Genomic DNA, 12,647 nt, shown 5'->3' with positions numbered 1-12,647 from the left:
AAACCCACCCTAATTTGCAACCACCCAAAAAACACCACCCACCCACTTGAGTTCGACCGCCATGCCGCTCTATGTGCCTTGCCACCGCGGCTGCTAGCGCTCTCTCTACACGGGACAAACCCGTTGCCATTGAGGGTTATCATAGAGCTAATCGTCCTTTTCCATGAATCTCCGCAGCCTCAACACTCTCCATCTCCCTCGCTCTGTCTTTCTCACACATACATATCGCGGAATTGGGCCATTTTATGTCAATTTTAAATGCATGCTTAATATCAAAATTATCAAAATGACCGAAATAAAGAAAAGCGCGCTTTAAATTATAAAAAAAAAACATTAATGCTAAGAATATTTGGATTAGTAAAAAATATTAAGCTATGCGACTAAAAAATATTAAGCTACGGGACTAACTATAAACGAGCTTTTAAATAAGCAAGTTATCAAGAAAATTCTATTTGATTATTAATAATTTTATAAATTGATAATTAAGTGCTGAAATTATATGCACTGAGTTTCGAGTGTTGATTATTTTAAATGTTGAAAAAATTAACAAATGCTGTCTGGTAAGAGTTGAATTTCGAGCGTTAGATAATTTCTTTCGATAAATATGGAATTTGATGAATATTATTGGTAGGTTTCAAGTTCTTCTAATGCAATAGGCTTAATTTTATATTACATTTGAATATATTTATTTTAAGTAATCTCATCCTTACTTGTCGAATTAAGTGATTTTTGGGACCAACTTCAATCATTTAAGCCAGAGCTAATTAAAGTTATCAAACGATATAATTTAAATTTTATGAAGCTATAAATACATTAATTCTTTTTTAAAATAAAAATTGGAGTACTTATTGGAGCCATGAAAGCGGCCTTAATATGCTCGATATATTCTATAAATATTGACATCGATTTGGATCTCCTTCAGGTTTGAGGGGACGCCTTTGCCTGTGCTGACACACCCCCTCTCTCTGTCTCTCTCTCAGAGGCCAGTGCTGACGCACGCACACTTTCTCTCTCTATCTCTCCTTCTCTCTCTCTCTCTCTCTCTCCATCCACTCGCACAGAGAGAGTGAAACAGAGAGCGAAGGAGAAGAAGAAGATGCTGGCGGCAGAGGATGGAAGAGACCCGAGATTGAAGGCCATCTCAGACACCATAAGGGTCGTTCCTCACTTCCCAAAACCAGGTTAGTTTCTTTGCCCGTTCTTTGTCTCCCTCGTTCATCATCTTCTTGGAGCTATAACGGCGGCTGTGTTGTGTGTTTCTTGCTGGCGCTTCAAAGGCATAATGTTCCACGACATAACCACCCTGTTGCTCGATCACAAGGCCTTCAAAGACACGGTTGACCTGTTTGTGGAGCGGTATAGAGACATGGGCATCTCCATTGTTGCTGGTACCCTCTCTCTGTATCTCATGATTTTTCCAATTTTTATCGTTTTAAAGACTTTGTTATATCCTCTTCTGATTGTGGTATTATGACGCTGTCCATATTCTATCACTAGATTATTAATGATGAAAGACAACTTGTGGCTTTTTGTATTACTTTTCTTGTGGGAAAAGTTGAAATGTGGTGCTCGTCTGAACATTGGAAGGGCCACTGCATAATATTTATTTTTCTCTAAAAGCATGTCACATTGGAAAGCAATCGGTTGGTAAGGCGAGTTCTTATCCTCGTTTTGTTGAATTTCTTTATTAAATGTTTGCTTCTTTATTGTGACCCCCAAAACCACGAGCTAATGAATTGCAGAGCAACTGGTTTTTCATTTTTTTATTAACTGTTCCTTGGTTTTTCTTTCTCCTTTTACTGTCTTTTGAAGCATTGAAATCATTGTTGGACGAGACTTGTGTATTTTTTACTTCCACTTAGGACATCGAGGGTGCATGTCGTTCTGGACAATGTATTCTGTTTTTGTTTCAATAGACTTTCAGGAAACTATTTGATTTTCACTTTGTCAGTTTTCTCAGAAAAATGTGTTTGGTATGTTATTTCCAATTTGTACAACGTTTTCTTCTTCCATTTTGTTTATCTTAAATTCTTCAGTATGATTTAGAATCTGCAAAACATGATGAACCGTTCATAAACTTCAGTTTGTCTCTTATTTCAATTTGAAAACAAGGGAAAACATCATTTTCGTCGTTTGTCTAGTCTATTTTTTATGGAATCTGTTTCAGTTATTAGAAAACTTGAAAGAAAGGTGGGCTGCCGAATGCTTTTCTTGATCAGTTTTCTGTTTTCACCGCAAAAGAAAGAGAAAAAAAAAAAATACAATTTTGGTTACCAAATGCACGCAGATTTGGTTTTGAGCTGCCCCGCCAATTGTCTCATTGGAACATCCACACTCGACTGAGGGCTTGTTTAAAATAAGTCCACAACTCTGATTCTTTCTTTGCAATGTACTATATAGTATCTCACTCTGCCAACAAGTCCGAATTTTCGAAGTTTGCATCTCATTAAGTGCTGTTACAGATCTTGTGTATCGGAAAAGATTATTAGCTTAAAGGCATTTTTGGTAATTTTCAACAGAATTGTCGTCCACGTGACGATTATCATTTCTGTCTATCATATGATGATTATTGTATAGCATAACATCTTGTCTCGTCATTTCAATGTTTGGCACCTATCAAATTACATGGAGTTTCACTTATATCTAGGTCAATTTGCCTTTCTCTGCTCTCCTGACTAAGTTTGAAGTGAAGCAATGAAGTGGGGTTTGCTAATTGAAGCTAAAGTAGTATCCCAAATTTGCATAGTAGACCAGGCCGGGGATTTGCTCGAGTTCATATAAATTGCTTATCTGCTTTTGGCAAGTGTAGAAAGTCATTTCTTAAATCACATTCTTAAAAAATGAATGCATTTTTTTTGTTAAAAGGGGATGGATTGGATACTGTCTCACTGTGATTGGTGGTTCTGGTAGTTCTAGCAAATCAGAGTTCTGTTTCTCTTGAACAGAAGTATGCTATATCAGAGTTCTGTTTCTCTTTCTTACTATATCCGATGTCGAGTAATGTCATAGGCATTGAAGCCAGGGGATTCATATTTGGGCCATCTATTGCTTTGGGTATTGGTGCCAAATTTGTCCCTCTCCGGAAACCAGGGAAGCTGCCAGGTACACTTTCATGGAGTTCCTGGAATTACTAATTTAATGATTTTTAAAACAAGTGACAACAGTCTAGTTGGTGAATTGACTATTATCTTGTTCAGCAGAGATCTCGTGCTTGTTAACACTCTGTTTGTGGTAATGTCAATACATTGATGAGAAAGAATTCTTGGACAATCCAACAGGTTAAAGGGTAAAATCAGTGAAGCAGTTAGCACTTTGATGGGTATACTTCTGTTCAAGTGCTTGACGCGGGGTTGATTATTGAGTTGGTTGAAGCATCTGGTCCATGTCATCTGCTTATCATAAAGCAGAAGACTTGGCGCCTCCGGGGTTTTAGGATTTTTATGTTGAGAACCGTGTTTGGCACTGTCTTAGAGTTGCATGTAGCAAGTGGGACGGCCTCCTTCCTGCCTTCTTTTTTTGGAGTTCCTGATAGTCTTGAATTGTAGTTACTACTAGCTGGTCCTTAACGCAGTATTATTAGTGAAATTCCAATTGAAGCTTCCTATATTTGATTGAACATTAGGAAGAGTCATATCTGAATCGTATGAACTCGAATATGGCACTGATCAACTCGAGATGCATGTCGGAGCTGTTCAGCCAGGGGAACGTACTATAATCATAGACGATTTGGTAGCCACTGGCGGGACCCTTTCCGCTGCAATAAGACTTCTGGGTCAGTTGAACTCTCGGGTTCTTGCTTTGTTTCACCTTTTTCTTTACTATAAACTTACAGTTTTCCAATTTCTTGTTCCAATTTTCCCTTCTCTAAATTTGAATTGGTCCTCCTGCTGACCAGAACGTTTTCAGGCTGAAGTGGTTGAGTGTGCTTGTGTCGTTGGTTCCCCTGTTGTCCAGGTAATCCTCAAATAAAGCAGTTTGGTAATATCTTATCCATGAGTTCAATTTTGCAACTCATTGATGGATTTTGCTGCTCGCATTGTCCAGTTTTCATGCATGCATTTCTCTTCTCGTTCATCTTTCTCTATCTACTGTAGAAATGGAATTGTATGATCATTCATGTTGACTTTCTAACCATGCATATCTTCCCTAACTCAACGTTGAAATGCACAACTTTTTCTCGATAGCAGGCTTTTATTGTCGTACCAGTGTCGTTTCAAGTATATATTGTGTTATTTTGTATAAGATCAAGTTATAACTGCTGATCAGCTCTGCTGTGCAGAAGTTTCGTTCATGAGGTTTATGGGGTCCTCTGTTGGTTAATGGTGTCTGCGCTCTCTGTTGACTTGAAAAATGCTTTTAAGCTCAGCTGTAACGGATAAAGTAGTCACAAACAAGTGGTAGCTTGAGTTTTTTCTACTGATCAGATAAACTACTCGCAGTCAATTTGATGCTTTTGCTGTGAATCCTAGTGCTATGATACACGTGAGCGAAGAGTGCAATTCTGGAGATATGGACCTCTTGTCCTTCCTTTGGTTCCATATGGTTTCCATTGGTTGATTGCGTGTTTTGCAGGGAGAATGCGAGCTGAAAGAGAAGCCGCTGTTTGTTCTTGTGGAGCCCCACCATTGAAAGATGATTTTGACAGGTAATATCCTCTCATTTTAAGTTAAACTTTGTCATCCAGAACAACCTAAGATGTCTATGACAGAACCACCTACAATGAACTCGACATTGCCGATGCATCAGAGTTGTTTGATGTAGCAAAGCAGACATGGCTTTCATTGTGATTTTCATGCTTTTGGCGTACTAAGCACTGTCATCTTGCTCTGTTATTGAAGTATTGTTTTAGACGCATGCTTCTAGAATTACCTTCCGGAATGGGCTACGAATGTGATGCTTAAGAGCCTAGAGGTCCTCACACATTTGCTAAAATTCTAGTGCCAACACAGAAAAAAAAGATGAATTCATCTTAGGTAACTCTATATGCTACATATTCCTCCTAGATTTGGATTGATATATATTGTTGAATTTAATCGAGTACATGGAGCAGATACTTTTCGTTTTGCTGAACCGATGAGACGACTTTTAAGTAGAAAGACAATTTTCTTCCTCAAATACCTCATGATCAGGAAGTGAAGAGGATCCGCTTTGGGAATGATACATGGGTTGCACCTGATGAAGCATTTGTTCGTTATTCAACACCGCCGGTTACTTCCTCCGACAAAGAACACCCTAAAGGCAAAATAATGTAGCCCGCTCTGCACTGACTTCATTGTCTAGTAGCGGCGTCGAGCCTGTGTCCTCATAATAGTATATAAGATACTTCTTGATGCCCATCCAATAAGGATTGGAGTAGGTCAATTGTTTCAATGATCAGAGGAGACCAAACTTTACCGTGCTTTTAGCCAACTGCATTGAAGAGCTAATGCCCAACATTAGATTGACATCTGGTGACATTTGTGACATCTTTGTGTAGAAAATTTCTTGTTCATGCTCTGTACAAAACCCGGTCGGAATTTCCTCTTGCTCGCGTGCATATACCTGGTGAAATGGCTAGGACGTGAAACTCGAGAGCCGTAGAGGGCGAAACCAGCCCATGGCCTCATTTGCCGCCACTCGCTTCTATGGTTGAGAATAGATTGAATTAGTATGTCCAGAATCTTTCCTCTATGCAACTGAGCTTCAGCAATCTATGATGAGAGTATGCATAAACAGAGTTTCATGACATTTGGCCACGTTCTTTCTCAAAGCCCAAATAAAATGGTCCAAAAAGATCGCCCACGGAAAACTTGTTAGAATTTTTTTTTTAAAGTGAAAAAACACAGCAAAAATTCATTTTATTTTACTTCTATTTCCTACGCTTTTCGTTGATTTTTCTCCAAATTTCTTTGTCGCCCGATAAATTTCTAGCTAGGATCGAATCAATCTTGAGGCATGATGCGAGCACATGTGATATTGCTCTCCCGACAAATGAGGGCGGTGATTCCAAAAGATCAATTTTTCAATCTGCACCGCTGGATATTGAGTTGTTGGTCTTGGTCAAAAGATTTCACTCTTTCATAGCTACAGTGCTATTAAGAGGCATGTGTCATCGGTCGTTGTTTTGGAACCACCCGGATCCTAGTGAGAGGATCTGCATGCCTATTGTAGTGAGAGGATTTAGAGAGAAGCTTTTAGAAAGAATGTAATTGCTTCTATTGATTTGGATGATCAAAATGAGAAGAAAGACACTCCTTTATATAATGGAGGACTCAGATTACAGTTGTTGATTGATTATTGATCTAGTGATCGAGATCGCACCTTCCCGTCCACCAACCACCGGCATTTATGCCGAGCACTCTCTAGAACACAATACAATTACCGTATTACCTATCCCTGAAAATGTTTCGGAAACTCCATTAGGGTTTGGACGAGCTTTTGTCGATAATGTACGGCGCTTGGCGCATGAAAACTTCGCGACCGTGACACGTGAATGAGTGCCCAATGTGATTAATCTTGAGAGATACAAAAGTTATTTAGTACGAGATGTTAAAAATTACAATTAGGTATTAAGGTTATGGATTCATATTTAATCACCTTGCAAAAAACCTATCATGTAGTTCTATAAAATCAATATTGCAAATCGGTTTTCATATCGATATATTTGGGGATATGTCTTATCAATAGAACTAAACTTGTATAAAACTTGTATTTTCTTCCTTTTTCTATAACGGTCCATTTTTCTCATGGAAAATACACCTTTTGAAAAATATTTTCCTATAAAAAGATTAATTATATCGCTTGAAGTAACTGGCCAAAAAAAAATATTCTAAAGAGGAGTAGACTGTAACATCCGACCAAAGAGGTTAGTCAGTGCTGGGAAAGTAAAGAATGAAATGCCTGTTATATAAGAAGGTTGCTTGATTTTATTATTCTTTTTCAAGAGCAAGGTATAAGGACTCTATAAATCACGAGAATGCATATTTTGATGCTTGCACGGGTGATAGCTCATCTACTTCCTTAAAAGTGAGTTTCACGAAGGTGAGGTTAGCGAGATCCCTTATATGAGAAAAGGAGTATAAAGTCTAGCAATAAGGATGCCTCTCGAAGGTTGCCCCGTGCTCTTTCTCCTCAATTGGAGGGAAAGAAGCTTTTGGAGAGAATGGAAACATTTCTATTGATTTGGATGATCAAAATGAGAAGGAGGACACCCTTTTATATAATAGAGAGACTCAGATTAGAATCGTTGATCGACTATTGATCTAGTGACCAAGATCGCACCTTCTCATCCACCAACTACCGGCATTTATATTGAGAGCTCTTTAGAACACGGCACAATTACCGTATCGCCTGTCCCTAGGAATGTTCCGAAAGCTTGATTAGGGTTTGGACGAGCCTTTGTCGATAATGCACGGTCCTCGGTTCATGAAAACCTCGCGATCGTGAAATATGAATGAGTGCCCAATGTGATTAATCTCGAGAGATACAACAATTATCTAGTACGAGATGTTACAAATTACAATTAGGTATTCGGGTTATGGATTCATATTTAATCACCTCACAAAAAAACCTATCATCTAGTTCTATAAAATCAATATTGCAAATCAGTCTTCATCATTGATATATTTGGGACAGGAGTGATCAATAGAACAAAACTTGTATTTTCTTTCCTTTTTCTATAACGGTCGGTTTGTCTCATAAAAAATACACGCTTTAAAAAATATTTTCTTAAAAAAGATTGATTTTATCCCTTGGAATAACTAGCAAATAAAAAAATATTCTCAATATTAACAATAATTTATACCTATATATTTTCGTAGATAATAAAAATATTTTTCATCCATTCATATTTGTAAACGAAATAGCTAAACGATCATTTTTTAGGAAAATGTTTTCCAAATCGTCTATATTAACTAACCTTACCCTAAATTAAATTGTATTTCATTCCTGAATTAAATTGTATTTCGTTTCTTTTTTTTTTTCTTTTTTTTTTCCTTCCTTTCCTTGGCCATGGCCGGTCGCTGGCGTCGGCGACCGGCCACAGGCCAGGGCTGGTGAGGTCAACCTCGCCAGATGACGGTGAGGTCGAGCCTCGCCTGGCCAAGGCGAGGCCGTCACTAGGGGCGGTGAGGGCCGCCCTCGTCGGCGCTGGCCGGTCGCCGGTGGCCTGCGGCAGGGAGGCGGAGGGCCGGCGGCAGACCGGGAAGAAGATGAAGAACAAATAAAAAAGGAAGAAGAAAACCAAGAAGAATCAAAAATAGAAAAATTATTCCAGTATCTTCTTGATTCTTTTCCAAAACTAATTCTGGGAACAATTTTTTGCAAATTTGTGCCCGTGCACAAAAATTTTAACAAACGGATTTCTATTCCCAAATTGATTTTGGGAATAAAAGAACAGAAATTATCACTATTTGGCAAATTGCCAAATGCCGCCTTACCCTCCCAAAAAAAAAAATCCCGACGGGTGATCCAGCCGGGATGCCACGTCATACCCCCCATCCGCATCATCATCGCCACGCCGACCAATCGCGCCCCACGCGCCTCCCTCCCTCGTTAAGAAAACTCGCCCTCCCCCGCCCCCCACCACCGCTCGCTATATAAACCCCCCTCGCTCTCGCGATCGAACCGCTCCCCTTCGTTCCCGAAACCCCCAAACTCGCACCGAACGGCGAAGAAGACCCGGCCGGCTCGAAGCCAAGCGAAGGATCCCTCTCGAGAAAACCCTAATTTCAATCCCTAATCCGAGTCGTCTTCGTCTTCGTCTTCGACTTCGATTCGAATCCGAACTGTGAACAGTCGAAGTAACAGTCGGCGGTGGTGGGGGTGACGGAGGGGATTCGCGCAAGATCGGAGCACCGAGGCGATCGGCGGCGGCGGCGGCGGCGCAATAATGTCTGCGGTAGTTTGCGGGAGCAAGCGATCGCTGTTCGACGACATACCTTCTCCCCCCTCGCCTCCTTCTCGCAAGAAGATCCGCCGCTGCTCCCCGTCCTCTTCTTCTCCGTCCCCGGTCCGGTTCTCGGCGCCGGCGGCGGCTCACCTCGATCGGCTCCTCCACCTCTTTCCTCACATGGAACCCCAGGTGGTTGAAATTCGTAGGAAACCGTGTCTTTCGTTATCGGTTTCTCTTTACGTTTGCTTGTTCGCCTTTAGAATCCAGAGAAAGCATATGAAACGACGTTGTGTAGACTCTGAAGCTAACTAGTGAGCGTTTTCTGGTTCGTTTTTTCTTCTACTTTGGGGGCAGTCTGTGATTGGCATTTAGTGCGAGCAAGGACGTAACTGCTGATTCGTGTTCTTTAAACGCAGTTTAATAGTTCTGTCTGGTTCTTTTGGCAAGCTCTAGGCTTAACAATTCACACGTTTTTGGGACCTGCAGTGCCTTATATTCTCGATGGGTTTTGTTTTCAGATTCTTGAGAGAGCGTTGGTAGAATGCGGGGATGATCTAGAGGTTGCCATTGGTAGGCTGCAGGAGCTTTGTTTGGGTCCTGCCGTGGATAATGGAGGATTTTCTGAAGAGCCCGGTGTTAATGCCGACCAAGGTAAATGGTTTTTCTTATGTGCTTTCAGTTCGTGCAAACTTAAAACCTGTTTTTCGTAACTAGTCAACCGAAGAGGAAATGGGAAACAGATGGATTCGACCGTCATCTGCAATTACGCCCTTCTCCTAGGCAGGGAGATTTTGATCCTCGTCAATTATAGTGAATAAAACAGGTGTTATAGGTTGAAATCTTTGTGGGTATTCATAATGGTTGTTGTTTTAACTACGCAGAGGATATGAATCGACCATCTCTTTTTTTAAGGGCTGGAATTTCATGTAACTTATTCAGCTGGAATTCTTGCCGGGATTTATTCTTCACGTGTTTCCTTTATTGGTCCAATAACATTGAAGTTCCATTGACAGGTGACAGAGATGATGTCGATGCACCTGGTGAGCCATCAGCCAACCTTCCAGTTGATGGTGCAGGGTGGGTGGATGTATTTGTGAAAGAAATGATGAGCGCCACTAGCTTAGAAGATGCCAGAGCGCGTGCCACAAGAGTGCTTGAGTTTTTTGAACAGTCCGTCAGTGGACAAGCTGGGGCAGAGGCTGCTAAGAGTCTCCAGAAGGTACTTGTCAATTTGTAAATGGTTTTTGAAATACTGTGCTTTAGTGTATGCTGTTATGTCGTGGTGCTCCTTTAGACTATCTGAGGTTACTTTAATTGGCTTATGAAGTTACATCTGTAATGTTTTTCTTGGTAATTGTCAGCAGTTTTGTTTACGTCACTACTCATTCACAATTGGGCTTGTGAGGCTCTAGATATGATTGTTTAGTTTGGTGTTTGTTTTGTCTGCCTCCTAGAAATATCTCTTAGGATGAGCAACACTCGTGTGGAATGTCCTTGCTATCCTTTCTAAGCTGAAATGTATCAGATATCAGAAGTTTGGCTTGTCTTTCTGTACAAAGTATCTCGAATCAATGACAGGTCAACTAGAAGAATAATTAGTGTTTAGTCTCTTCGACTGTAACTCTTTTTCATGTTTTAATTTAAACCATCAAACTTAAATGAGGGAAAGAATAATTTATCCTCTTGCACTGATTAGGGCCAGGAGATGCGACGAAAACACAGTAATGTCTGTTCTTCTGCATTGATCGGTCTAGTCGCTGTGGCAAGTATATCCTTTATTATGTAAATATGTGGAACTTTAAAATTGGCATGTGATTCTGTTCATTTCTCAGGAAAATATGATGCTGAAGGAGCAAATGGAGGCAGTCCTTCGGGAGAACACAATTCTCAAACGTGCTGTGGCTATTCAACATGAACGTCAAAAGGAACATGAGGACAAGAATCGTGAGCTGCAACATCTGAAGCAGTTAGTATCTCAGTATCAAGAACAGTTAAGAGTACTTGAGGTCTGTCGCCTGAACTTCTCTACTAGATGATTATTAGGTATCACTTGGCTTATTCTAGCATAATGTGGGAATTTTCACACATTTTGTGTTTGCTGTGTTGCCAGGTCAACAACTATGCCTTGTTGATGCATTTGAGACAGGCCCAGCAAAGCAACTCTTTCCCTGGGAGTTATCCTCCCGATGTCTTCTGATTCAGGATCAATCTACCAGAACGGTTCAAACCAACTAGATGTTTCGTCCTCGGCGACAATGTTCCTTTATACATATTATAGAGCGACTCGAAGTTGACAGTGCTCTTTCTATCTATGATAAATAGATGAAAGGAGAACAGACTTGAAGTTGACAGTGGTCTTTCTATCTATGATAAATAGATGAAAGGAGAACAGTGCCGGCAGGAGTTCTGCGGAGCCCGTCTTGCATATCTTCCCCTTTCTGTTCTTACTAGTCTTTCAGTTTGCTTCAAATCATCAGATGAGGTGTTGTATCGTAGGAAGTTGAAGTTGGGTTGAAGATTTATCCAATAGTGTTCAATTTTTTATGTCTGAGGTTCATTTCTCTGATTCTGCTTGTTGTCTGAAATCTCTGCTTGTAATTTCCTTCGGTAATCAATAGAATTATGTTTAAACGGCTGTGTCAATTTGCTCATTGCTCGTCGAGGTGGAAGATCCGAAAGTTGTGTTTTCTCAACAGGCCTTTTATATTATTAGAAAACTCTCCGATGTAGTGATCAAATGGAAAATTGCTTGTCATCCCTCTCTCTTTGTTTCATATCGACCCGTACCGCTACAAGATCCACGAATGAACAGAAACATCATCCCGCCTCTTTTGTGTCTTCTAAATGCAATTTATTCAAGTTTATCTGGAAAGTCCCTAAGAAACTCATCATCATCCTGACGTTCAGTAAAATGGTTATAATGCAAAGCCATCAAATTACCCATTAGGTTGTAGAATTGATTTCACAGATGTCATTGCTGTGAGTTTTGGTACATTGTTTCGACTTCGATTTGAATATATGTATTCTTCACTTTAGGATTGATGGTATGGGATGGACCTAACCCAATGCGTACGATACATTAATTCATGGATCGATCTTTGCATTATCTCGCCTCTTCAATTATTTCGTTCCGTCACTCGAAGTTCATAAGTTGAATAGCGCTAGTTGTTGTCTTTGAATTTGTAATTTGAGGGTTTGAGCCACTGTTCTTGCGAAAGAAAATGCAAGTTTCGATTACGTTGCATTCGATATCGGCTAACCGTAAATTTCTAGCGCAAATGAAGACGCTTTTCTTTGAAGCGAATGCAACTGTTTACATTTTGAATCCATGGTTGATTTTGCTTCCTTCATGCTCACGTTAATTTTGCTTCGGTCCGCGAATACGATAGGCCCAAATTACATAATAAGCCTCCGGTTCATACCCGACTTGAGCCCAAAAAACGCAGCCCGTTTGAGGCCCATCAACTGAAACCACTCCCGAGGAAAGCCTCCTAGAATTCCTGATTGGTTGATCCCAAACGACACGTCGTCTTCTTATGATTAATTAAAAACAACTACAAAAAAATCATCTTTATAAACAGCAGTCAAGACTCCGCTCGATCCAATTTTCGAAATTATATATAGATAACGATCATCTTTATATTTATAAATCATCTTTTCTAGAAAATCACTTCTTGAGACGTTACGTTTCCCGAGAAAAGAAAGGAGCCCGGAGATAACAGTTATCTCGTTATGTTCTTCCTCCTCTAGCCGGGCCGGGTTCATTGCCCGGCTG

The 12,647-nt window shown here is 40.2% G+C and overlaps 2 protein-coding genes across 3 annotated transcripts; both read left to right on the top strand.

Annotated features, from left to right (window-relative positions):
* Positions 1 to 934: 934 nt before the first annotated feature.
* LOC115678460 (adenine phosphoribosyltransferase 5) lies at positions 935 to 5,689 on the top strand. 2 transcript variants are annotated; one of them, XM_056311853.1, is made up of 7 exons: positions 935 to 1,181; positions 1,278 to 1,388; positions 3,010 to 3,102; positions 3,623 to 3,772; positions 3,896 to 3,954; positions 4,573 to 4,646; positions 5,125 to 5,689. In XM_056311853.1, exons 1-6 carry the CDS (start codon positions 1,097 to 1,099, stop codon positions 4,627 to 4,629), a joined length of 555 nt encoding a protein of 184 aa, XP_056167828.1. In that variant the 5' UTR covers positions 935 to 1,096; the 3' UTR covers positions 4,630 to 4,646; positions 5,125 to 5,689. The 2 variants fall into 2 exon arrangements, 1 of the variants encoding a protein (XP_056167828.1); XR_008816670.1 differs by having other exon boundaries at positions 960 to 1,181; positions 3,907 to 3,954.
* A 2,912-nt stretch (positions 5,690 to 8,601) lies between these two features.
* Positions 8,602 to 11,523, top strand: LOC115678445 (uncharacterized). Its single transcript, XM_030601851.2, has 5 exons — positions 8,602 to 9,061; positions 9,391 to 9,523; positions 9,886 to 10,091; positions 10,705 to 10,878; positions 10,983 to 11,523. Exons 1-5 carry the CDS (start codon positions 8,870 to 8,872, stop codon positions 11,067 to 11,069), a joined length of 792 nt encoding a protein of 263 aa, XP_030457711.1. The 5' UTR covers positions 8,602 to 8,869; the 3' UTR covers positions 11,070 to 11,523.
* The last annotated feature ends 1,124 nt before the right edge of the window (positions 11,524 to 12,647 follow it).

The sequence above is a fragment of the Syzygium oleosum genome, unplaced genomic scaffold (genome assembly GCF_021117445.2).
Source record: "Syzygium oleosum isolate NSW1041296 unplaced genomic scaffold, Sole_v2.1 Sole_v2.05, whole genome shotgun sequence".
Taxonomy (NCBI): Eukaryota; Viridiplantae; Streptophyta; class Magnoliopsida; order Myrtales; family Myrtaceae; genus Syzygium; species Syzygium oleosum.
This window is presented reverse-complemented; position numbering and strand designations above follow the sequence as displayed.